At 41.3% G+C, this 23590-nt stretch overlaps 1 protein-coding gene across 3 annotated transcripts in view; it reads left to right on the forward strand.

The window, feature by feature from the left end:
- The first annotated feature begins 1482 nt into the window (after positions 1-1482).
- TERT (telomerase reverse transcriptase) overlaps positions 1483-23590 on the forward strand; it is a 51903-nt gene continuing 29795 nt past the window's right edge. For 2 of the 3 annotated variants that reach the window (XM_027868929.1, XM_027868931.1), the window contains exons 1-7: positions 1483-1776; positions 6735-8634; positions 9167-9362; positions 12464-12653; positions 15716-15898; positions 18018-18179; positions 19847-19942. In XM_027868929.1, the coding sequence (XP_027724730.1) occupies positions 1483-1776; positions 6735-8634; positions 9167-9362; positions 12464-12653; positions 15716-15898; positions 18018-18179; positions 19847-19942 (3021 nt within the window). The remainder of the gene's footprint in view (positions 1777-6734; positions 8635-9166; positions 9363-12463; positions 12654-15715; positions 15899-18017; positions 18180-19846; positions 19943-23590) is intronic. The other variant, XM_027868930.1, reaches the window with a different exon arrangement.

Here is a 23590-nt window from a genome sequence, read left to right on the forward strand (position 1 = left end):
ACAAATGCGTCATATCTTGTTATTCCTATCATTTCATGTGCATACATTGTTTCTCCCAGATGGATAGTATGTTCTCTCAACAAAATGAATAGATGATCTTTTCAGTTTTTTAGGTACTTAGTATAGTGTTCTGCTACCAGTTAGTGCTCAATAACTGTTTAATTCCATTCCATTAGTTATCTCATTGTCAACAAAACTTCTTACCCAGGAAAGAGAGACAAGTTTTCCATGAAGACCACATAAGCAGGGATGGAATGGATAGGAGAAAGAGAATTGGGGTGTCTACCCGGGTCCAACCAGTTATTGTTTGTCCTTAGAAAAGGACCAATGACATCATGGGAAGATGGTTTGATTCCTGTGTGAACCTGATTTAACCTGATTTAAGTGAGGCAGAGTTGCAGAGTCAACAGCCTCACTCTCACTTCCAGAGTCATCAAAATCCAATGGTTAGACAAAAGTCAAGATGACGTGATGGACACGGTGGATGATCGATCTTGATGCTTTCATACCTGACCAGTTTCTAAGCACTTGCTTTCCGCCATGGCGGTTGGAACAAATTGTTCTCATGGGCCCCTTCTGTCCTGGGAAGTCTTGGTTGCATGAGGTAGACACCCCTCCCCCCCACCTATTGATTTGAGGCCTGTCAGTCATCCCTAACTTGAGTTAGCCCATCTGCCCAGCAGATTTTACCAGGGTGTGGAGGCTGAGCATGCTACAGCTTTTTGGAGCCAAAGGTGAGAGAGGGTTGGTGAAGGTGGACATCAAAGGAGAAGGTGCAGCCCTGAAGGGGGATCGTCAGACCTCACACCACACGTGCTAGTCCTCCCTGAACACGGGTTTTGCAAGGATAGTAAAGAATCAAGATACAATTTTAGCTGCTGGTAACACTTATGCTTATTACAAAGTCATAGCAGGAAGCAGGACTTTACGGAGGGAACTTCTTTTTTCAGGTTTGGGATGGGCTTGATGGATCTTTGAAGCTCTTTCCAAGATTGAGATTCCTTGATTTTATCCCCAGTGCTTAGCTCAGTGAGTGGCACACAGTACGGACTTAATAAATGAGGGAAGGGGAAGGACTCCCCCACCTCAATCCAATTAACAAATACCGCTGAGCCCCTTGTCCCGGAAAGTGCTAATGAAACAATTTGGTTCCCCAATCCTTCCCTCACTCTCTAGTCTTTTCCAGTTGTTGCCCCTTTAAGAGCCCAGACGACCTCAGAAGCCCCCTCCCCTTTTCCTCTTCCGCCTCCTCCTTCTCCCCGCCCCGGCCCCGCTGCTGGCAGCCAGCCCGGGCTTCCCCTCTTCCCCGCCCTCCTCGCTCCTCCCCGCCGCCCCTTCTGCTGCCTCAGCCGCGGGTTCCTCGACTGCGCACGGCGTGGCAGCTGCAGCCTCAGCAGGTGCAGCCGCCGCAGCCGCAGCAGGAGGTGCAGCCGCCGCAGCAGGAGGTGCAGCAGCACCCTCCTTAACGGGCCCTCGCGTGCCATGGCCGCCCGGGCCCCAGCCCCGCGCTCCTTGCTCGCCTGGGCGGCCTTCCGCCCCGTGCGCGGCGTGCTGCGGGCCCGCTACCGGGACGTGCTGGGACTGGCCGAGTTCGTGCAGCGCCTCGAGGCCGAGGCGCAGACCGCGCGGGGTCCCGGGGATGGCCCGGACGGGCAGGGAGCGGTGCAGCTCCTGCGCAGCGGGGACCCCGAGGTCTTCCACACTTTTGTGTCCCGCTGTGTGGTGTGTGTGCCCTGGGATGTCCGGCCCCTGCCCAAGCCTCTCACCTTCCAGCAGGTAATGAATCGTTGCCTTGCTTTGCTCGCACCCGGAGGAGCCCTGGGGTTGGCGTCCTTAGTGGCTGGGGGCTGCCCTTTTCCGCCCTCCCGACCAAGAGAGTGTTTGGATTATACCTCGATGAAGTTTGGGGCAAGTCGTCTAACAATTTGAGTTTCTCTATCTTTACTTTTTATTCCTCTCTAAGTGATTTCCTATCCCACCTCCCCACCGAAGCATCTTCAGGCTGTCTGTCCTTAAGCTCCACATACCTCCCCCATCTCCTCACCTGGGGAATTCACCTCTTATTTGACAACATCCACCTCTTTCTGTGATGAGATGGCCCTTCCTGCCAAGGCCAGCTTTTCTACCTGCACTCTTAGGTCCCATTCCCTGGGCTCTTCTCCAGCAGATTGCACCTCCTCTCCATTCCCTAATCATTAATCTCTCCCTATCTATTGATTCCTTCCCTGTTGTTTTCAAGCGTGCCCAAGGCTCCCCAATTCTTAAAGAACTCTCTCTGAGCCTTATTATCTCTTCAAGAAATTAATTGGCCTATGCTTTCTTTCCCTTTCTGAGTTAGGCTCTTGGAAAAATCCTTCTCCAGTCTTCTCTCTTTCTCTTCTCAACCCTTTGCAGTAGGGCTTTGGACCTCATCACTCTAACTGAAATTGCTCTCTCCAAAGTTACCAGTGATCTCTCTCTTTTTCTTTATTTATTCTTAGTTATCAACAATCACTTCCATACCTTTTGAGTTTTAAATTTTTCTTCCCCTTCCTCCCCACGATGATGTGCAATCTGATATAGCCTCTACATATACATTCCTTTTAAACATATTTTCACATTAGTCATGTTGTAAGGAAGAATTAGAACCAATAGGAGGAACCACGAGAAAGAAGGAACAAAAGAAAACAGAAAAAAGAAAAGCAAGTAGTATGCTTCAATCTGCATTCAAACTCCATTCTTCTCTAGATGTGGATAGCATTTACTATCATGAGTCTTTTTTAATTGTCTTAGGTCCTTGCATTGCTGAGAAGGGCTAAGTCTATCAACCTTAGTCCTCACACAAGGTGGCTCCTACTGTGTACAGTGTTCTCCTTGTTCTGCTCACTTCACTCAGCATCAGCTGGAGATTTTTTCCTAGGGAGTTCATTGATGGCTTGTTCAATTTCTTTTTCTGAGATGGGATTATTTAAGTATTTAATTTCCTCTTCTGTTAATCTGGGCAATTTATATTTTTGTAACTATTCATCCATTTCACTAAGATTGTAAAAAATTAACTGTAGAAAACAAGTTCTTAAAAAATACAGTTGGCCAAATCGAAAAAAAAAGTACACTGAAAAAAACAAGTCCCTAAAAAATATAATTGGCCAACTGGAAAAAAAGGTACACTGAAGAAAACAACTCCTTAAAAAGCAGAATTTGCCTTCCTCTGCCTCCTTTCCTTTTCTCCTACTACAATCCCTTAATTAGATCCGATTAATCCACTTACTTAGATCCATTTAACCCACTTAATTAGATTGTTTTAAATCATTACATCAAAGTCAACTTATACCCACCCTCTCTGTCTATGTATACCCCTTTAAAATGGTGTAATAACAATACAGTTCTCCGGAGTTACAAGTGTCATTTTCCCCTGTGGGGATGTAAACAGTTTGCCCTTATTAATAACACGTTTTTTTCTGCCCTGTTTACCTTTTTCTGTCTCTCGAGTCTTGTATTTGAAGATCAAATTTTTCTGTTGAATTCTGGTCCTTTTAGCAGGAAGATTTGGAAGTCCCCTATTTCGTTGAATGTTTGTCTCCCCTGAAAGGTATGCTCATTTTCGATGGGTAGTCGATCCTTGGTTGTAATCCAAGCTCTTTTGCCTTACAGAATATTGTGTTCCATGCCCTACAATCTTTTAATGTAGAAGCAGCAAGGTCCTTCATAATCCTGACTGTGGTTCCATGATATTTAAATTGTTTATTTTTGACTGTGGGGTTTTCTCTTTGACCTGGTAATTTTGGAATTTGGCTACTATATTCCTTGGCGTTTTCAGTTTGGGATCTCTTTCAGGAGATGATCTGTGGATTCTTTCTATGACTAATTTACTCTGGTTCTAGGAATTAAGGGCAGTTTTCCTTGATGATTTCCTGAAAGATGCTGTCCAGGCTCTTTTTTGCCATCGTGGTTTTTAGGTAGACCAATAATTTTTAAATTATCTCTCCTGGATCTGTTTTCTAGGTCAGTTGTTTTACCAATGAGGTATTTTGCATTTTCATCAATTTTTCATTCTTTTGTTTCTGTTTGACTGATTCTTACTCTCTCATAGAGTCATTAGCTTCCACTTACCCAATTCAAATTTTTAACAAATTGTTTTCTTCTGTTAGGTTTTGTACCTCTTTTTCCATTTGGTCCATTTTACTTTTAAGGAGTTCTTCTCCTCAGAGAGTTTTTGTGCCTCTTTTTCCATTTGGCCAATTCTGCTTTTTTAAGGAGTTGTTTTCTTCAGTGTATTTTTTTTCCAGTTGGCCAATTGTATTTTTTACAGTTAATTTTTGTCCTTCTCTTTCCAAGCTATTGACTTTCTCTTGCATACCTCTCATTTCTTTTCCCAATTGTTCTTCTACCTCTCTTATTTGACTTTTAAAATCCTTCTTGAACTCTTCCAAAAAGGCTTTTTGGGCTTGAGACCAGTTCATATTCCCTTTGAGGTTTTGGATGTGAGTATGTTGACAGTGTTACCCTCGTCTGATTTTCTGCCTTGATCTTCCCTGTCCCTGTTATAAGAATCTATGGTCATTGTACATTTCTTTTTTGCTCATGGTGTTTGCTTATTTCCTGACCTTTAAGAAAACTAAGCTCCTGCTGGGGAGCAGGGGGCATTGACCCAAGCTTCTTGTGCTGGGGCCTCCAATGCTGGCAGTTGGAGGCTGTAGGGTTCTGGCAGCTTACCTGGTGTTGGGCTGGAATCAGCAACACTGGAACTCTAGGTGTAGGGGTGGGGAGTCTGGCCCCTGGAGGATACCTGCTCACCCAGGCTTTTCGCTCCTTTTTTTGGCTCCTGCTCACCCAGGCCTTGCAGAGGAATGTTTCACTGCTGCGGGATGTTTCTCTACCTGGAGCTTTCCCTCTTGGAGTTGTGCTGCCCAGAGTTTTGCTGAGGCACTGGGAGACTGCTGTAGACTGGCACTTGGTGGTTTTACAGGATGGTTTCCCTGCCCCTACTAAGGCACTCAGGGGTTCTGGTGTTGGTGCTTGCCTGCTCCACCACCCTGGGGTACAGGATTTCCCCCTGAGGTGGGTCTTTCCACTAGCTTGCTGGGACATCTCCTGTTCTGTATTGCTCCCCTTCCCCCAGAGCAAGAGGGGCCTTTCCTGGTAATCCCCTAAGCTTTCTGAGCTGTAAGACTGCTATACCCCATCTTTCTGCTGGTTCTACTATTCCATGGTTTTTCTTAGGGTGATATTTTCTGGCTTTCGGAGGTCAATAGGGGAGGGTGAGAGAGAGACCCTCTTGGCTCCCCGATCTCTTAATGGCCAAATCTGGTGGCCTTTTCTGACTCATCTTTTTTGGCCTCTGCCGCATTGGGCACTGTTGACCACTCTCTCTTCTCCCCAGTTTTTTGTAAAAAATGCTCTCTCCGGGTTTTCCTCTTACCAGTCAACCATTCCTTCTCAGGATGCTTTGCTGGTTCTTCATCCAGGGCATGCCCCTTGTGTGGGTGTTTTCCAGAGCCCTGTCATGACCCCTTTTTGCCATCATTCTCTTATTTTTTGACCCCATCATCTCCCTGAACTAAATATTCAAGTCCCAGCCTTTCGGCCGAGTTCCATTACTCTTTGCCTTCTGGACATTTCAAATTGGATGTCCCAGAGACATCTCAAGGTCATGTCCAAAACAGCTCATTATCTTTTCCCCAGAACCCACCTCTGTTTCTGTTGAAGGTGCTACTATTCTTCTGGTGTGTCAGATTTATAACCTCAGGATTACTGTCCCTCACACCCTCTAATCAATTGCTAGATCCCACCATTTCTACCTTTACAACATCCTTCCAATTCTGTTTTCAAAGCCATCACCTCTTCCCTGGACCATTGCAGTAGCCTTCTAATTTATCTCCCTGCCTCATGTTTCTCCACACTCCCACCCTTTTCCACACAGCCACCAAAGTGATAGTCCGTAAACTCACATCTGACCTTGGCATTTTCCTACTCAGTAAACTCTAGGGGCTCCCTGGTACCTCCACTGCCTTTTTAGAGAACATGTAAACTCCTTTGTTGAGCCTTTAAGGTCTTTCACAATCTGGCCCCAGCCTCATTGTGCATTACTCCACTTCCCCCACTTTATGGTGAAGCTTAAAAAGACTTCTCTGTATTGTTCATACGGGCACTCGTTTTCCTTCTCTGAGACTTTGCATTGGCCGTTATCTTCCTTGCCTGGAATGCACTCCTTCCTCACCTTTGTCTTATACCAATCCCTTATTTCCTTCAAGATGTGCCTCAAGCAGCACCTTGTCCAGGAACTCTTTCTGGATTCTCCCCAACTGCTAATTAGTGACCTCCTTCCCAAGCTACCTTTTGTTTAACTCTTCTATTTATTCTCTTTATCCTTAAATGTATAGGTTGTCTTACTCCCCATAGAATGTAAGGGAAAGGATTATGTTATTCCATTAGAATGTGAGCCCCTTGAAAGCAGGCTTTGTATTTTGCCTTTCTTTCTGTCCCCAGCATTAGCACATGGTTGGTGCCTTTAAAATGGTTGTTGATTGACTCATATTTTCTTTAATCTCCCTTCAAGGGGACATGGTTCCATCTTCTTCTAACCCGGTGCCATACATATAGGAGAAACTTTAAAATGTTGTTGAATGTATTTTTGAATTGGCTCTCTGCTTTGAGTAACTTTGAAATGAATTTTGGCCCCAGGGTCACTTTATGAATGCTATTTAGAAAGTTGGAGAAAACTGCCATCAATAATTTTGAATTTTTCTTTTTTTTAGCTGTCTTCCCAAAAGGAGGTAGTTGCTAGAATTGTCCAGAGGATTTGTGAAAAGAAAAAAAAGAATATTCTGGCTTTTGGATACACCCTGTTAGAGGAAAACAGAATGCCATTGCCAGTTATGTTTACAACAAATGTCTACAACTATCACCCTAACACAATAACAGAAACAATTAGTGTCAGTGCCTTGTGGGAGATGCTTCTAAGCAGGATAGGAGATGATGTGATGATGTATATGTTAGAGCACTGTTCCCTTTTCATGATGGTACCCCCAAGCTGCTGTTACCAGATCTCTGGCCTACCTATCTATGAATTCCATTTAAAAGATTCTGTCTCTCCATCTGGGTTCATGCGGAGAAAACACCCAAAGCAGAAACCAAATGCCTCACTTGACAACGTCAGAAAGAAGATTTCCTTCCACAAAAAATCCTTGGTCAAAACGGAGTTGAGGAAAGAGATGCTTAGATCCAAAGACAAGGCCTTAAAAGTTGCAGATCAAAACCAGAATAGTGCAGAGGATCTGGTAGATGAACCTCTTCAAGACAGACCTGAAGATTCCTGTGAGACTGAGCAGGGCTCTGACGCTGACCAGGTAGAAGAACAAGCCAGAACCCGTTTGGTCCATTCCACGATGGCTCTGTTATCAAAAAGGCAAAGGGAGGATGAAGAGGAAAGTGAGATGTCGGCAAAGCGGCCAAAGAAAGAGGAGTGCCTTCACGAGAAGAGAAAAGAGCTGGGCTTCGAGCAGGGTTTTGAACTTTGTGAGGATGAATCTAATTCAAACAGTGCTGAGAGCATAACCCAAAGATCGATGGAAATCTGCTCTTCAAATGAGAAATCTGCCCTTGAAGAAGATGGTGGTGGGAATGAATGTTTCATCGAGACCAAGGGTGGCCCTCCCCTTTTGGAACATAATGATAGGGATTTAGCCTGTCACGATTCTTTGATTATCAAATCCACTCCTGAAGGTAAAACAGAAACCAGGTCTTCGGAAGAAGATTTGGATGGAGAGAGCAAACAAACAGATACCATTTTCTCACATTCCCTATGTCCTGGGAACGAGCCACCAAAGAAACTGAGAAGTGCCTCTGGTTCCATTGTATACATTAACAGGAAACGTTTCTTATATTCTGCCCGCAACTTCAGAGAATGTTTGCCTACATCATTTCTGTTGAACCATTTGCATGATTCACTATCTGGTGGTCAAAGGCTGGTTGAAACCATTTTCTTAAGCAGTCATCTCTTTGAGCAGAAAGGTGACCCACAGCAGCAGAGGACCCCCTGGAAAAAGAGACGTCTCCCCAAACGTTACTGGCAGATGCGGCACCTGTTTAAGGAATTGATAAAGAATCACCGAAGGTGTCCTTATTTCATGCTTCTAAAAAAGAACTGTCCCCTAAGGTTTTCAGCAGCCAAGGCAGACCCTTCCAGCCAACTGAAAAAGCCACAGGCAATTGCTTCCAGCCATTTAACTGAAGCTGAGGAAATGCAGCAGATGTCCCAGGCTCCCCTGAGCTGCGGAAGTAACAACATGGAGAAGCCTAGTTGCTCACTGACAGACCCGGTGCCTGGTAAAGAAGCAGCCCTTTTCAGTAGGATCTCTGAAAAAACACAGCCGGGGTCACGCACGGTTGGGAAGACAGTGTTCCCGGGCGAGGGTGGTGGTGATGTCCTACAGCTTCTCAGTTCGCACAGCAGCCCTTGGCAGGTGTATATGTTTCTGAGGGAGTGTCTTCACCGTTTGGTGCCCGCCGAACTCTGGGGATCAACTCACAATAAATGCCGCTTCTTTAAGAATGTGAGGAAATTCCTCACTCTGGGAAAACATGACAAGTTTTCTCTTCGGGAGCTGATGTGGAAGATGAGAGTGAAGGACTGCACTTGGGTTGCCCTGGTCAAAGGTACTAAGTCTTATTCAATAGCCGCTGACTTGTGATGCAGCTGGGTGGTGAATCGATAGAGAGCTGGTCCTAGAGTCAGATTTGAACCCAAGTTCAAATCCTGCCCTCAGATACCTACCTGGATATATGACTCTGGGGAAGTCACTTAACTTCTCTTCTACCTTAGTTTCCTTATCTGTAAAATGGGAATAAGAGTAGCACTTGCCTCACAGAGTTGTTTGAGGATGAAAATGGAATCATATATTTAAGATAGTTTTATTGTAAACCCACTTGTGCTATATAAATGTTGTGTCAGGATGATGATAATGATGCTAGGCACTGGGGATTAAAGACAGGCATTAAACAGTCCCTGCCCTTGGGGAACTAATATTCTGCTGGGAGATTCTACTGTCCCTCTAATTTCCGTTTTGTTCCTATGAACTTAGTGAAGGTGGGAGAGGTAAGGTGATGAGGAAGAAGGTTGCTCTTCAGTAATGAAGCTCATGGATTCTGTGGACATAATTTCGTTTTCTGACATTTTGACTCATTTCAGGAGATCACTTTGTCCCAGCCTCAGAACACCATTTGCGTGAAGAGATCTTGGCCAAATTTGTATACTGGTTGATGGACACATATGTGGTTGAGTTGCTGAGGTCCTTTTTTTATGTCACCGAGACCATGTTCCAGAAAAATAGGCTCTTCTTCTACCGCAAGTGTGTTTGGAGCAAGCTGCAAAACGTTGGCATCAGGTATTTCTCTCTGGAGCACAGCCTAAGCCGTAGAGGGAGGTGATGGAGATACAAGAAGGAAATGAGTTTGCTTCTCTAGCATTCTAATGCCATCTGTGAAGTACTGCTCCTGTACTTTTCCCAGAGTGATGAAATTAAATGCTCTCTCTGGTGCAGGGAACATAACTCTTAGTAGTTTTATTCTGCCTACTTTAAAAATAGTTACTTATATGTTCCATTAGAAGAAAAGGCATCTCTAGACTTCAGAGAAGGAGTGGTGCCAGGGATCTGGTGGATAAACCTTTTTTGGGGTAGACCTGAGAATTTCTGTGGTTAGAGCAAGGCACCAATCCTATGTACGAAGTAATACAGCAAGCAAGAACCCAGTTATGTTCTATAACAGCTTGGTTAACAAAAAGACAGAGACTGAAGAAGAAAGTCAAAATTCAACAGATTGGCAGAAGAGAGAGAGAGGCGCTCATTCACAGAAAGAGTAAAGAGCTGGTTTGAGGATAGACCAAATACTCTATCTAGCATTATCTTTAACTGTATACCTTTATATCATTCTCTCCCCCTCTTCTCCGATAGAACATACGACAGGGCCTGTGACATTCTTTATGTTTGCACGTATAGGTGAATGTTAATAAATGTCTATTGTTGAATTGCATTGAAGGGTCTCCTTGCTATTGTAGATCAGTCCCCCATATTGCCACTAGAGTAATACTCTCCTTTAAAAGGTTAAGATATTCAAGTTCCACCCAATGGCTGACTTATTTCAAGAAGCTCTTGATACAGTAAAATTTCAGTACAGCAGAAGACAGAACAATCTCTTAGGCTTGGAGATAGGATCTTCTATGCAGTTGGCTAATTTTCCAAACTGAGTGTTGAATATTTTCTTGAACATTCGGATTGTCATGATTCAGATAATCAGTCAAATGAATTTCCAACTTTGATTGAGTATTACTCCAAGTTAAGAGATGCATGTAATTGCACAGAAGGCTAAAAAGGATGTGCTTTGATTCTGCTTTTTCTGCTCTTTTTACACTTACTACTCAGTATCAGTGTTTCTCCAGGTATTGACCACAGACTATCAGTGACCCATGAGAGCTCCCTCTTGAAGAAGTATCAACATTTGCAGTTGGACAAAGTCTAGAATTTTTGTTTTCTGGTGAAATTAGTAATTTCCTCACATTATTTACTAAATTTATTTATTTAATAAAAACCAGAAACCACATTGTGGATGTCTCAGCCAAAAGTGTGCCTTCATTGTGTTAACTTGGGGGAGAGTTACTTTTGGAAGGGAAAGTGGAAATGATTAAAGCAGGTGTTCTTCAGGGACTTTGCTCCTGTTGGAGCTGAGAACTGAGAAGTCTGATTCTCATACTTTGTTCATGTGCTTTGTTGCAGTGTGGGCGGGGGAGGAGGAGAAGTACTGCATCATCTAATTAAAATTATTATTTCTTACTCTTCTGTAAATGACTTGAGATGAAATTTTTGTTCCTTGTCAATCAAGCCTGTCAAAGTGCTTGACGAACTCTCTCCTGGTTTGGATCCCAAGTAGCCAGTAACCCTTCCACCATGGTACCCAGGCACCTTGGCCAATTACAACAGTTATGGCTCCTTACATTTTCTCCACCACAACCCATGCTGAGAAAAGGCTAGATGGAGCCTCCTCCAAGCCTGTAGTCATGGTTTTAGTGCCCAAAGGGCAGTTCTAAAATAATAACTACATCTTCTATATGAATTCTGCTAGTAATAGATAACATAGTGGTTTTTTTAAAATTTAAACTTCCTTTTACCTTCCAACCTCCACTGAAAAAGAAAGAACAAAAACTCTTAAAAGGAATAGCGTAGTCAAACAAAACCAATAGCTCCATTGGCCATGTCCCCAAAATACATGCCTTAATCTATAATCTGAGTCTATCTATCACCTCTCTGTCAGGACATGGGTATGGTGTTTCATCATTGAGCCTCTGGGAATCGTGGTTGGTCATTGTGTTGATCAGTCTTCCAAAGTTATTATTAGCACAGTTGTTTAAAACCAGATATTAACGAGGCCAAGTTCACTGCCCACAAGGGCCAGGTAGTCTTGCAAGGAGACAGTTTGTACCTGAAGAAGCATGCAGTTGTTCATAAGGGGGAATACCTGCAGAATTGTGGATAGTTAAGTACTTGGGCTCATCGTACCCACAGAGGACAAAAATTGCCCTTGAGGAACATGTCATTATAGATAGCAGATACACATCATTTCTTGGTATATGAAAAATGGCAGTTCAGTACTGTCCCGTTTTCTCAGCCACACTGAATTCATTTATTCCATTGCTATCCTAGTTGGCTTTAGTGTTGCTGTACGTTTTTGAGCCCCAAGTCCCAGCCTCTCTGTGAAGCAGAGAGAGCCCGTCAGTTTGGGCTGATAAGCTCTGTACCAGACTGCATTACTGCATTAAATCTAAGCATAGGGAGAGATTTAGGATTTAGGACTTCACAGTGAAGACGACTCGAGCACAAATGTTGCCTCAGCAACTTGTTAGCTCTGTGACATTGGGCAAGTCACTTAGCCTGTTTCAGCTTCCTCATCTGTAAAATGGGGATAATAATAATACTAATAGCCCCTATCTTCCAGGATTATTGTGAGGATCAAATGAAATGACATGTGAAGCACTTTACAAACCATAAAATGCTATGTAAATGGTAGCTATTGTAGAGATGATTTGATTTACTTTTAATTGAAATATTATCTCTATATATTTCATACATATGAGTGTCTAGCAACTTAATATTTATTTGATGGGCCATTAATGGAATAAATATTTATTAATGAATAAATAATATTTATTATTCTGTGGACTCCAATGGAGTGCTAAGGGAAGAGATTACAATTCAGTTAGTATAAGTAGTGGTGTGACCTTGGGCAAGTCATTTAACCTCTTTTTGCCACAGTTTTTTCAACTGTAAAATGGAGACAATAATAGCACCTAACCTCCCAGGGTTGTTGTGAGTATCAAATAAGATATTTGTAAATTACTTAGTACATAATAGGTGCTACGTAAATGCTATTATTATTTTATTATTAACTATTTTTATTATTACTATTATTAACTTAATAGTTATTTGTTTTTTAGAAAACATTTTGATAAAGTGCATCTTAGAGCATTGTCAGAAGAGGAGATTAAGCAAAATTTGGAAGCGAGATTTATCTGCCTGGCATCCAGACTCCGGTTCATTCCCAAACCCAATGGGCTTCGGCCAATTGTGAATGTAGACAGCATCATTGGAGCCAAAGTATCCAATAAAGGAACCAAAGATAAGAAGGTAATTACATTTCATATTCATATACGTAGGTTGACCCTGCACACATTTTTTTCTTTTCTTTTTACATTTTTTTTCAAAAAATATATATACTTTGTTTTTACATTGCTTAGCTTTCCCTCTGTATTTCTCTCACCTCCCAGAAAGCCATTCTTTATAATAAATATATTTTTTTAAAGGAACTGGTAGAACAGGGAGGAAAAATTCTTTTAAAAATTAAGGCCAATCAACACATTAGGAAAAAAATGATGGTATATGCAATATTCCATAACCATGGACTTCAGCCTCTGCAAAGAAGGGGGGAAGGTGCCTTCTCATAGCCCTTCTTTGGGGCTAAGCCTTGTTCTTAATAATTTCACATCATTTGGTTATGATTATTTGTGATGGTGGTAGTTTTTTTTTTATATATTATTGTAATCATCATGTGAGGCAGCTAGGTGGCTCAGTGAATAGAGCGTTGAGTTTGGAATCAGGAGAACTCACTTTCCCGACTTCAAGTCTGGCCTCAGATACTTACTAGCTGTATGACCCTGTATGGGCGAGTCACTTAGCCCTGTTTTCCTTGGTTCTTCATCTGTAAAATGAGCAGGAGAACAAAAAGTATTTTTGCCAAGAAAACCCCAAATGGGGTCATGAAGATTTGGACAAGTCTGAAACATGACTAAAGAATAACAACAGCAATCATTGTGTATGTTTTTTCTGGCTCTGCTTAACTTCACTTTGAGTTGATTCATATAAGTCTTTCCACGCTGTTCGTCATTCATCGTGTTTGTTTGTAAGACACGGCATGTTCCATTTCATTCATGGGCCATAGTTGTTTAATAATTTTTCAAGAATAGGTCACTCACTTTGTTTCCAGTTCTCTGCTACTTTGAAAAGTGCTGCTATAAATATTTTGGTCTGTATTGAACTTGTCTTTTTGTGTTTTACCTTCTTTGGGTATATGCCTATCACTGGAATCCCTGGGTGAACATATATAGACATTTTAGTTCTTTTGTTTCCATAGTTACATATCGTTTTCCACCATGATTTTACTAATTCATAGTTCTATGAGCATTGCATTAATGTGCCTGCTCTTCTATGGCCCTTCCAACACTCCTGTCTTTTGTCATTTTTACCAATTTGCTGGGTGTAGTTGTTTTAACTTATTATTTCTCTTATTAGTGATTTGAAGCATTCTTTCATATATTTATTAATACTTTGCATTTCTTTTGAGAACTGTTCACATCATTTGACTGCTTCCCTCTGGGAAATGACTTTTTAATCTTATATATTTCTAATATTTATGTACATATCTTGAATGTCAAACTCCTGTCAGCAATATTTGATAAAAAGATTTCTTTTCTGAATTACTGAATTTTCTTACTGAACTACTTATCCTAGATTTGTTAATTTTTGTTTGTGTACAAACTTCAATTTCATGTAATCAAAATGATCTATTTTATCTTTTGTAATTGGTTCTATATTTTATTTGGTTAAGAATTCATCTCTATGAATGTGAAAGGTATGTGGCTTGTTTATCTTTTAAATTTCATGGTAAGATCTTTAATAGTTAAGTGACGTTCATTTTTGATTTTTTGTAGAATATGGTTTAACTTATTGGTCTAAATTTCTGCCCAACTGCTTTCTAGTTTTATCAGTTCTTCTCTGTCTCTGTAAGTTACCCCTTTTGTAGTTTGATTGGTATAGAATTAAGTCTGTAAATAATTTTAAGAATGTTGTCATTTTATACATATATATATATATATATATATTTTTTTTTTTAGTGAGGCAGTTGGGGTTAAGTGACTTGCCCAAGGTCACACAGCTAGTACGTGTCAAGTGTTTGGTCTGAGGTCGGATTTGAACTCAGGTCCTCCTGACTTCAGGGCTGGTGCTCTATCCACCGCGCCACCTAGTTGCTCCCTTGTTGTCATTTTTATTATATTGGCATGGTCCTGCCGTGAGCACTGAATATTCCTCCATCTATTTAAGTTCTTTATTTTTTATTGGAGTGTTTTGTAATTGGGTCTATATAAGTAAGTAGTAGGTTTTCTTTGGTAGATTCATTCCTAGGTATTTTGTTGTTATTTAACTTAGACTTCTCTTTCTATTATTGCCTCTTGAATTGTGTTGTTTTATAGAGATGCAGTTGATTTTTTGTGGGTTTATTTTGTGGTCTACAACTTTGCTGAACGTGTTTATTTTCTCAGATGGTTTTTTTCTGATTCCTCAGGATTTTCTAAGTAAATCATGTCATCATCTAATAAATATTGTTTTGTCTCCTCTTTGCCCATCTTTATGCCTTTAATTTCATCCTCTTCTTACTGATATTGTTGGCATTTCTAGAATTATATCAAATAACATTGGGGAGAAGGAGTATCTTTACAAATTCCTGTATTTATTTGGGAAAGCTTCTGCTGTAAGGTAATATTTGTAAAAGCACTTTGTAAACCTTATAGCTCTATGTAAATGCTGTTATTTATTTTCATGTTTATTATGCTAAACTTTTGGTTTTAGGTAGATTTCTCTATGCTTATACTTTCTAGGGTTGTTTTGTTTATAGCATAAATTAACGTACTTTGTCAAAGGCTTTTCTGAATCTGTTGATATAGTTTTGGATGCTTTTGTTTTTTATTTGGTTAACTATGTTGGTTGTTTTCCTGACGTTGAACGTTGTATTCCTGGTATAAATCCATCATGGTCATAAAGACTGATTTAAAGGAGAGTAATTTTTTCAGGATTTTATTTAAAATTTTAAAATTGATATTCGTTAATGATAGTGGTGTATAGTTCTCTTTCTTTGCTTTATTTTTTCCTGGTTTGGGTATTAGAACCATATATTTCTCTTGTGAAAGGAGTTTTTTGAGAATAATTTTTGTAGAATAGCTATTTAATATTAATATTAATAGCTATAAATTTTACCTTAAAAGTTGGTTAGAATTTTCCTGTAAATCCATAGAACCGGGAATTTGTTCCCCTCCTTTCCTCCCCTTGGGTTCTGTGCTAAGGAAGAGGGTCATGGCGCCATTTGCAATAGGTCATTTTGAATCTTTTTAACCCATTCTCCATTTTTTTCCCTTTAGATAAGGTGTTTTAATGGCCAGCTTAAAAACCTGTTCAGTGTTCTGAATTACGAGCGGACCCTACACCCTGATGTCTTGGGGTCTTCCTTGTTTGGGATTGATGGCATTTATAAAGAGTGGAGGCAGTTTGTGCTCAGAGTGCAGCAATCCAAGGACAAAGTTTCCAATTTTTACTTTGTAAAGGTTAGTCTTCCTAAGGGTCATTATGCTAGGAGCTAGGGATATGAAGATCAAATTGAAATATTCCCTGCCTTCAGTTCTACTGGGGAAGATAACACACTTACATATAATATATGCAGAATAAATGCCAAGTAAATCTTTGAAGTATAGGATGCTAGCCCCTGGAAATATCAGGAAAGACTTCCTATAGAGATTATAATGCTATTCTTTTTTTTTTTTTTCATGATGAGGCATTTGGGGTTAAGTAACTTGCCCAGGGTGACACAGCTAGTAAGTGTGGAATGTCTGAGGTCAAATTTGAACTCAGGTCCTCCTGATTCAAGGGCTGCACTCTTATCTACTGCGCCCCTATAATGCTATTCCAGCTACCTCATCCGAAGAATTAAATGGACCCTGACTTTAGGAAACTTTCACCTTAAGATGGACCACAGTGACACATATGTATGAACTTAGAGATATTTGAATGTATACAGTGTGTCTCATTGCAATTTTAGGCTTTTATAAGCTCAGAAGTGCACTAAGGCTTCTGGGAAGTTGTGTATACTTGCATCTGTGTGCACATAATTAAGATCAGCTGCTACATTTTATACAAGTGAAAGATGACATTGATAATGTAATAAGTAATTGTTGATGAAATTTTCCTGTTTGTAAAGAGTAATAAAGGAATATTCTACTATTGCTTCCCTTTAATTTAGGAAGAATTCACAATGAAAATAGGATTTCAGCAATTGCATTAGTGATAGAAGGCAGACCTGGTGATAAGCTGGCACTGTGAGAAGCATTTTAAGATACCATGGCCAGGGCACTTTACCCTCTCCTCCCTGGTCCCTTTTTGCTCCTACTTGGGGAGTTCTTGAGGCTACCATTCTGAACAGGGCGTGTCAACTTAACTGGACCACGCCTCCACTCACAATTCCTGTGATAGCCCCTAGACTAAAGCTTCTTCACCTAGTCACTGCTCCTCTGTGTGCATTGTATCCTTCTATTAGAATGTAAACTCTCTGAGGGCAGAAATTATCTTATTTTGTATTGGTATCCCCAGTTTCAGTACAGTAGTGGAGATCTGCCACTCTTGTTAGGCTTTCCCCTTAAAATAGAAAAAAATATAAAATTTATAAATTATATATTAATATTATAAAGCGTATAATTATATGAATTTATATTATAATATATAAATAAAATATAAAATTTGAAAGAGAGACAGATAAATTGAGAGTTGGCTAAATTTAGTCCTAGATCGAATTTTTGCTTATGTTCATTTGAGAAGCATTTTTGTGTAGTGAGTAGAGAACTGGCCTGAGAACCGGGAAGACCTGGGTTCAGATCTACCTCTGTGATACGTGCTGGCCAGGTGTAGCCCTGCATGAGCAAATCTCTTAACTTTTCATTGCTCTAGGTAGTTCTCTGAGACTGTAAGCTACAGGGTGCTGACGTGCACTGGCAGAGGGCATATCCTTCCCCAGGAGTTCCCTATACCAATGAAATCATAGGTCTAGTGCCTAGCCTTAATTTGCCTGGCATGGAGTAGGTGCTTAATAGATACTTGTTTATTGATCATATTAAAATGTTTCCCTCCACGCTTGCGTGACCCCCAAAGAATAATTATGTTAAGTACACTTATAAACTTTAAAGGAAATTATACAGATGAGGAAATAGGTTCTGAGAGCTTGTGATTGACTTCAGGAACAAGATTGAAACCAAACGTCTCGAATTCAAATCCAGAACCCTTTCAATCAGACCACGCTGACTCCCGTAACTGATTATGGTAAAATCCTGGAACATGCTTAATTTTCAGGTCGATTTTAGTCTTCCTGCCCCACTCCGGACCACTGTTATAAAGCAGGGTTTCTTCACCTTTTGCGGCTGTCCTGGAGCTCTTTGACAAGTGTGGGGAAACCTGTGGACCCCTTTGCAGAATAATGTTTTCAAATGTATAAAATAAAACACATAGGATTACAAAGGAAACCAGTTCTATTGAAATACACGTACCAAATTATGAGAAGAAAACAAATTCATGGGTCCCAGGTTAAGAGCCCCTAAAAGAATCTCCGAGTTACTCAAGTCTTTGCCCGTTGAGCAGTCTTCACTTTTGAAGATATAATCAGTCTTTCTTCTCACATAGGCTGACGTGACGGGTGCTTATGATACTGTCCCCCATGACAAGCTTGTCGAAGTGATCTCCAGCATTATTAAGCCTGAAGAGAAGAAGGTCTACTGTATCAGACGTTATGCTGTAGTCCAGAAGAATGCCCATGGAAACATTCAGAAATCCTTTAAAAGACATGTAAGGCAAACATCTAGTGTCCTTAATGGTGACATTCTGATCCTGTATCTGCTTAGATTTCTCTACTTTCAGAGGATACAAAAACAGAACTTTCTTTTACAGATATTACATGTGGAGACGTTCTTGATTAGAGGGGCCGTATGGCATAGTGGATACAGCGTGGGCTTGGAGTTGGGAAGAGCTGGGTTCCAGTTCTATTTTTTTTTTTTTTTTTTGGCTAGGCAGTGGGGTTAAATGACTTGCCCAGGGTCACACAGCTAGTAAGTGTCAAGTGTTTGGTCTGAGATTGGATTTGAACTCAGGTACTCCTGAATTCAGGGCTGGTGCTCTATCCACTGCGCCACCTAGCTGCCCCCCCAGTCCTGCTTCTGATACTAGCTGCGTGACCATGGAAAAGTCACTGACTTTCTCTGAACCTCAGTGTCTTCATCTATAAAATGGGGATAATATCTGTAGTACCCACCTCCTTGGGTTATTGCAGGACTTAAATGATATGTACTGTACTTTGCAAACTTTAAGACACTAGTTAATGCCAGTTATTTATGTTTTGCTTATATTATGTATAATTATTTTACTTATAATTATTAATGTTATTCCTATAGCTTGGTACTCTACTACACAAGACAAGAGGTTGTAGACTATTTATTCATTATGTGCCTGTCTATGGTATATTCTGCTTTGACAGTCTTAATCCCTTGTTTCAAGTTTAGAAAATCAAGATTGGAAGGGCCCCAGAGACCAACCAGTTGACCCTCATTTTATAGATGAATAAGGCTTAGAGAGACTTGCCCAAGTTTATACATCTAGTATAGGCAGATAGGTGGCTCAGTGGATTGAGTACTGGGCCTGGAGTCAGGAAGACCTGAGTTCAAATGTGGCCTCAGACACTTACTGGTTGTGTGACCCTGACAAGTCACTTAACCTGGTTTGCCTCAGTTTCCTCATCTTTAAAATGAGCTGGGCAAGGAAATGGCAGACTGCTGCAGTATCTTTACAAAGAAGAGTCGGACATGAATGAGCAATAACAAAAATAGCTATTAAGTCCCTTCAGGCCCAGGTCTTCATGATTCCAGGTGTATACCATAATATCCACTAATTAGTGCAAATAGAGAATGAGAATAAAAAGGGAATAAATTTAAGTGGATCTAGTCATATTCAGTATTGTTGGAAATTTCACAATGTGGTTCTTAATTTAGAAAATTAGTCCTTGGTAAAAGGTAGAGGCGAAAAAACTCTAGACAGAGGTGGGGAACCTGCAGCCTCGAGGCCACGTGCGGCCTTTTAGGTCCTCGGGTGCGGTCTTTTGACTGAGTCCAAGTTTTACAGAATAAATCCTTTTATTAAGGGGATGTGTTCTGTGAGGTTTGGATTCAGTCAAAGGGCCTCACTTGAGGACCTAGAGGGCCACATAAGGCCTCATGGTGGAAGGTTCCTCACCCCTGCTCTAGGGTATTGGTTCACAAATGAATTTCTAGATGACGTGCTATGTCAGAGGGCATGTGATGCTTGAGAAAAACTTCAAATTTAAAGAAAATATTTTGATTTTTATCATCTGAGTTTTGATTCTTTTGACACTTAATGTAATGGACTTTGAGTCTAGACCATGGAACCCAAATACTTCCTGTGTTAAGTTTCTCCAGGACTGTTTTCTCCTTTGTTTATCATAGGTTTCTACTTACAAGGATGCCTTGCCTTATATGAACCAGTTTGTGGCGCATTTGCAAGAGACCACCTCCCTGCAGAACGCCATTGTGGTTGAACAGGTGATGCATATCAATCCAATTCAGCAAATGATTGTTAAGCATCTAAGTGTTGGGGATACAGAGATGAATTAGTCAACTAACAAGTATTTATTAAGCTCCTTCTGTGGACTGGTCACTGGGGGAGCAAAGACAAAAATGAAACAGTCTCTGCACTCAGGGTATTTAACATTGTACTGGGGGAGACAACAGGTAGATGTATATGTGTTTAAAAAATTAATACATGGTAATTTTGGGTCGTATTAGCAGCTGTAGGAATCATGAGGCCACTAGGTGGCACCATAGTGCATAGAGTGCTGAACCTGGAGTCAGGAAGACTTGAGTTCAAATGGGGCTCCATACACTTATTAGCTATATGACCCTGGGAAAGTTACTTAATCTCTGCCTGCTTCGTTTTTTTCCACTGTAAAATGAGAATATAAATAGCACCCACCTCCCAGGGTTGTTGTGAAGGTCAAATGAGATAATATTCATAAAGTACTTAACACAGAGCCTGGCATATAGTAATAGCTTAATAAGTGCTTATTCCTTTTCATCCCTTTTCATAACTACAAAGAAGGTGGCCTTTAGAAATGTAATGGAGTACCGGACCTGGAGTCAGGAGAATCTGAGTTCAAATCTGGCCTCAGACTAATAACACGCAGTAGCTGCGTGACTCTGGGCAAGTCACTTAACCCCACTAGCTTCACCAAAGGAAAAGAAAAGGGAGTAATGACTATTAAGGCTAGAGAGAAATAGGTTGGAGCAAAGCTATGAAGGGTTTGATGTGCCAAACAGAAGAGTGGAGAGCCCCTGAAATTTACTGAATAGGGGAGTGCCGTCATTAGATCTGAGCTTAAGGAGAATCCCATTGGTAGTTATGGAGAATGACTTGGGGAAGGGAGAGCCCTGGATCAGCAGACTAATTAGGAGACTGTTGTACATGGTCCAGGTGAGAGGTGATAAAGGCTAGAATCAGAGTAGGGACTGTGTGCGTGGAGACAAAGTTTCCATGTGCAGAAAAATGGGCGGAGTAGAATTAGCAAGTGGTTAGATACATAAGGTGTGTGACAATGAGGAGTCTAGGATGATGAAAATGAGGGAATAAAAGGCATAGTCTTGGCCTTGGGAAGCTTGCAGTTTGGTAGGGTCACAAGATACTTATGCCATAGGAAATACTCGTTTTATTTCTTAAGTTCAGAAAAAAATAAATAAAAATTTTTTTAAAAGATATGTATGCGAAAAGTTGTAACCGCTAAGTGTAGGAGTGATTAAATAAAGAGAGACATGAGAAGGTGTGAAGGGAGGGATCACTCCTAGCTCAGCTCAGGACTCAAGGAAGACTTCTTGACAGTTAGAATTGGAAAGCACTTTAGAGGTCTTGAAATCCCATCTCCTTATTTTATGGAGGAAGAACCTTAAGCCCAGAGAGACTAGAGAAGAATTTCAACAGGCAGAGGTGGGGAGGTTGTCAGTAATAGGTGTGCACATATGTTGGGGAGGGGTAGGATGAGATTGGGAACAACTATTTACTAGGCCAGTGAGGCTAGACCCTAGAACATGACAATTGGATTCATTAAATGTTGAATGAGCATTCTTTGTGATTGAGAGTTATGTGACATATAGCTAGAAAGGCAAGCTAAAGGCAATTTATAGGAAGCTTTGAATGTCAATATAAGAGTTTGTGTTTTATCTTATAATATTAGGGAAGGCTTTGGACCAAGAAATGATAGGATCAAGGTTACATATTGGGAAGATTATGTTTAATGCTGGTTGAAGGATGGTTTTGAGGTTGGAGAGACAGGACTTGGGGAAGAGAGGTGAATTAGGATGATAGAGTGGAATGAAACATTGATAGGTAAAATGTGCAGCATCACATAATGGTTTCAGCATGGGACTTGAGTCAGGAGACCTGAATTTGAACCATCTGGGATGAATGATGGTACCTCTGACATCAGTAATGAAGTAGGAAGGAAGAGGGTATCCCTGGAGGGAAAGATGATCTTGGTTTTAAACTTGTTAAACATGAGGTGCCACTGCACCCCCCGGATTGAGACATCCTGTAGGCATTTACAGATGTGGATCTCAAGGCCAGAGGAAAATTCTGGATTAGAAAAAGAGGTTTGCGCATTGTTTAATAGAGGTTGAAGCCATATGTGGGAGGGAGAGAGAATGACAAGGGAGAGAGCATGGATGGGGGAAGATAGACAAGGACTGTGGCCAGATTCAGGGGTAGGACCTACCCTGAGAGGTGAGATGGAGAGCCAGTGCAAGAGAAGAGCTCTAGAAAGAAGACCGGAAGCTTGTTATCTCTTAATGGGAGGAGAGAATTGCCAGGAAGAGGTTGTAATCTGCACATGGGTTACTGATGAATACTGCTACTGCTGCTGCTATTACTACTTTCACCACCTACTACTGTTACTACTATTACCACCACCACCTACGACTATTATTATTATCACCTACTACCACCACCACCTACTACTATTACTATTACTTACTACCACCACCTACTACTATTACTGTCACCTATTACCACCACCTCCTACTACTGTCAACTACTACCACCACCTCCTACTACTACTATCACCTATTACCACCACCACTTACTACTACTACTATTAGCACTATCACCTACTACCACCATTGTCACCTCCTACTACCACCACTACTACATTAAGGAAGGAAATAAGCATTTATGTAGTACCTATTATGTGTCCAACACTGTGCTGAGCCCTTTGCCAAATATCTCATTTGATAAGGGTGAGGAAAATCCCATTTGGACATGAAGGGGGCAAACAAATGTTTCTTAAGACGGCGTAACAAAGAGTCCTCCTTCATCCCAAATATGGGAACTTGAGAAAAAGAAGACAAAGTAGATGTTGCCTTTAGCCCATCTTTTCACTCTCAAGTCAGGAGAATGAGGTTAGCCGCTGCGGAGAAAAGACTTTCCCACTTAGGACATGGCTGGTTCCCTCTCTCTTTCTCACTTTGAGGGGTGGTGGGGTAGAGGAAGCTGTGTCTGACTTCAGCTATCAGAGAACAGAGACCTAGAATAAAAGTTTTAGGAGTCCGCCAGTGCTGACTCTTCCTCTGGTAGGGGATGGGCCCTAAGAGGGGGAAGCTCAGACCCCAAATAGCCAAAAAATGAAGCTGGAGAGGAGCTAGAAGAGGAAGGCCTCCTGGCAGCCAAGCCTGGATGTCAGGTCCCTGCTGGAAGAGCTTTGGGCTATTGCAGGAAGTCATGAAGAAGCCAGAGGGAAAGATGCCAACACCAAATGAAAGGTGGAAGTCATCAGCATCCCCAGATATTTGAAATTGCCTTTTGTTTTCAGATTTCAAGTTGGAATCCCGTGGGTCCTGAATTCTCCTCTCATTCAGCGGTACAGCCTTCTTCAGGCTGATCCCAGTCTTAGAAATGGGATGTTCTTGCCTTTCAGGCCAAGTCTCCAGCAAGGCCAGCAGTTTAGCAGGCCACTGTACTGACCACTGCCTCCCGAGCTGTGTTCATACAGATGTTAACACTTGAAGACCACATCTGCCCCATCCTGATTGTAGTTTGGGCCTTTGGAGCCCCCGTCCTCCTCCTCGGCCACTACTGTGGCCCCTCAGTTGTCCCAGGCCATTATGGTATATCAGAAAATACACCATACCTTCTTCTATATTTCCATT

The sequence above is a fragment of the Vombatus ursinus genome, unplaced genomic scaffold (assembly GCF_900497805.2).
Source record: "Vombatus ursinus unplaced genomic scaffold, bare-nosed wombat genome assembly UNPS02014791.1, whole genome shotgun sequence".
In the NCBI taxonomy this organism is placed as follows: domain Eukaryota; kingdom Metazoa; phylum Chordata; class Mammalia; order Diprotodontia; family Vombatidae; genus Vombatus; species Vombatus ursinus.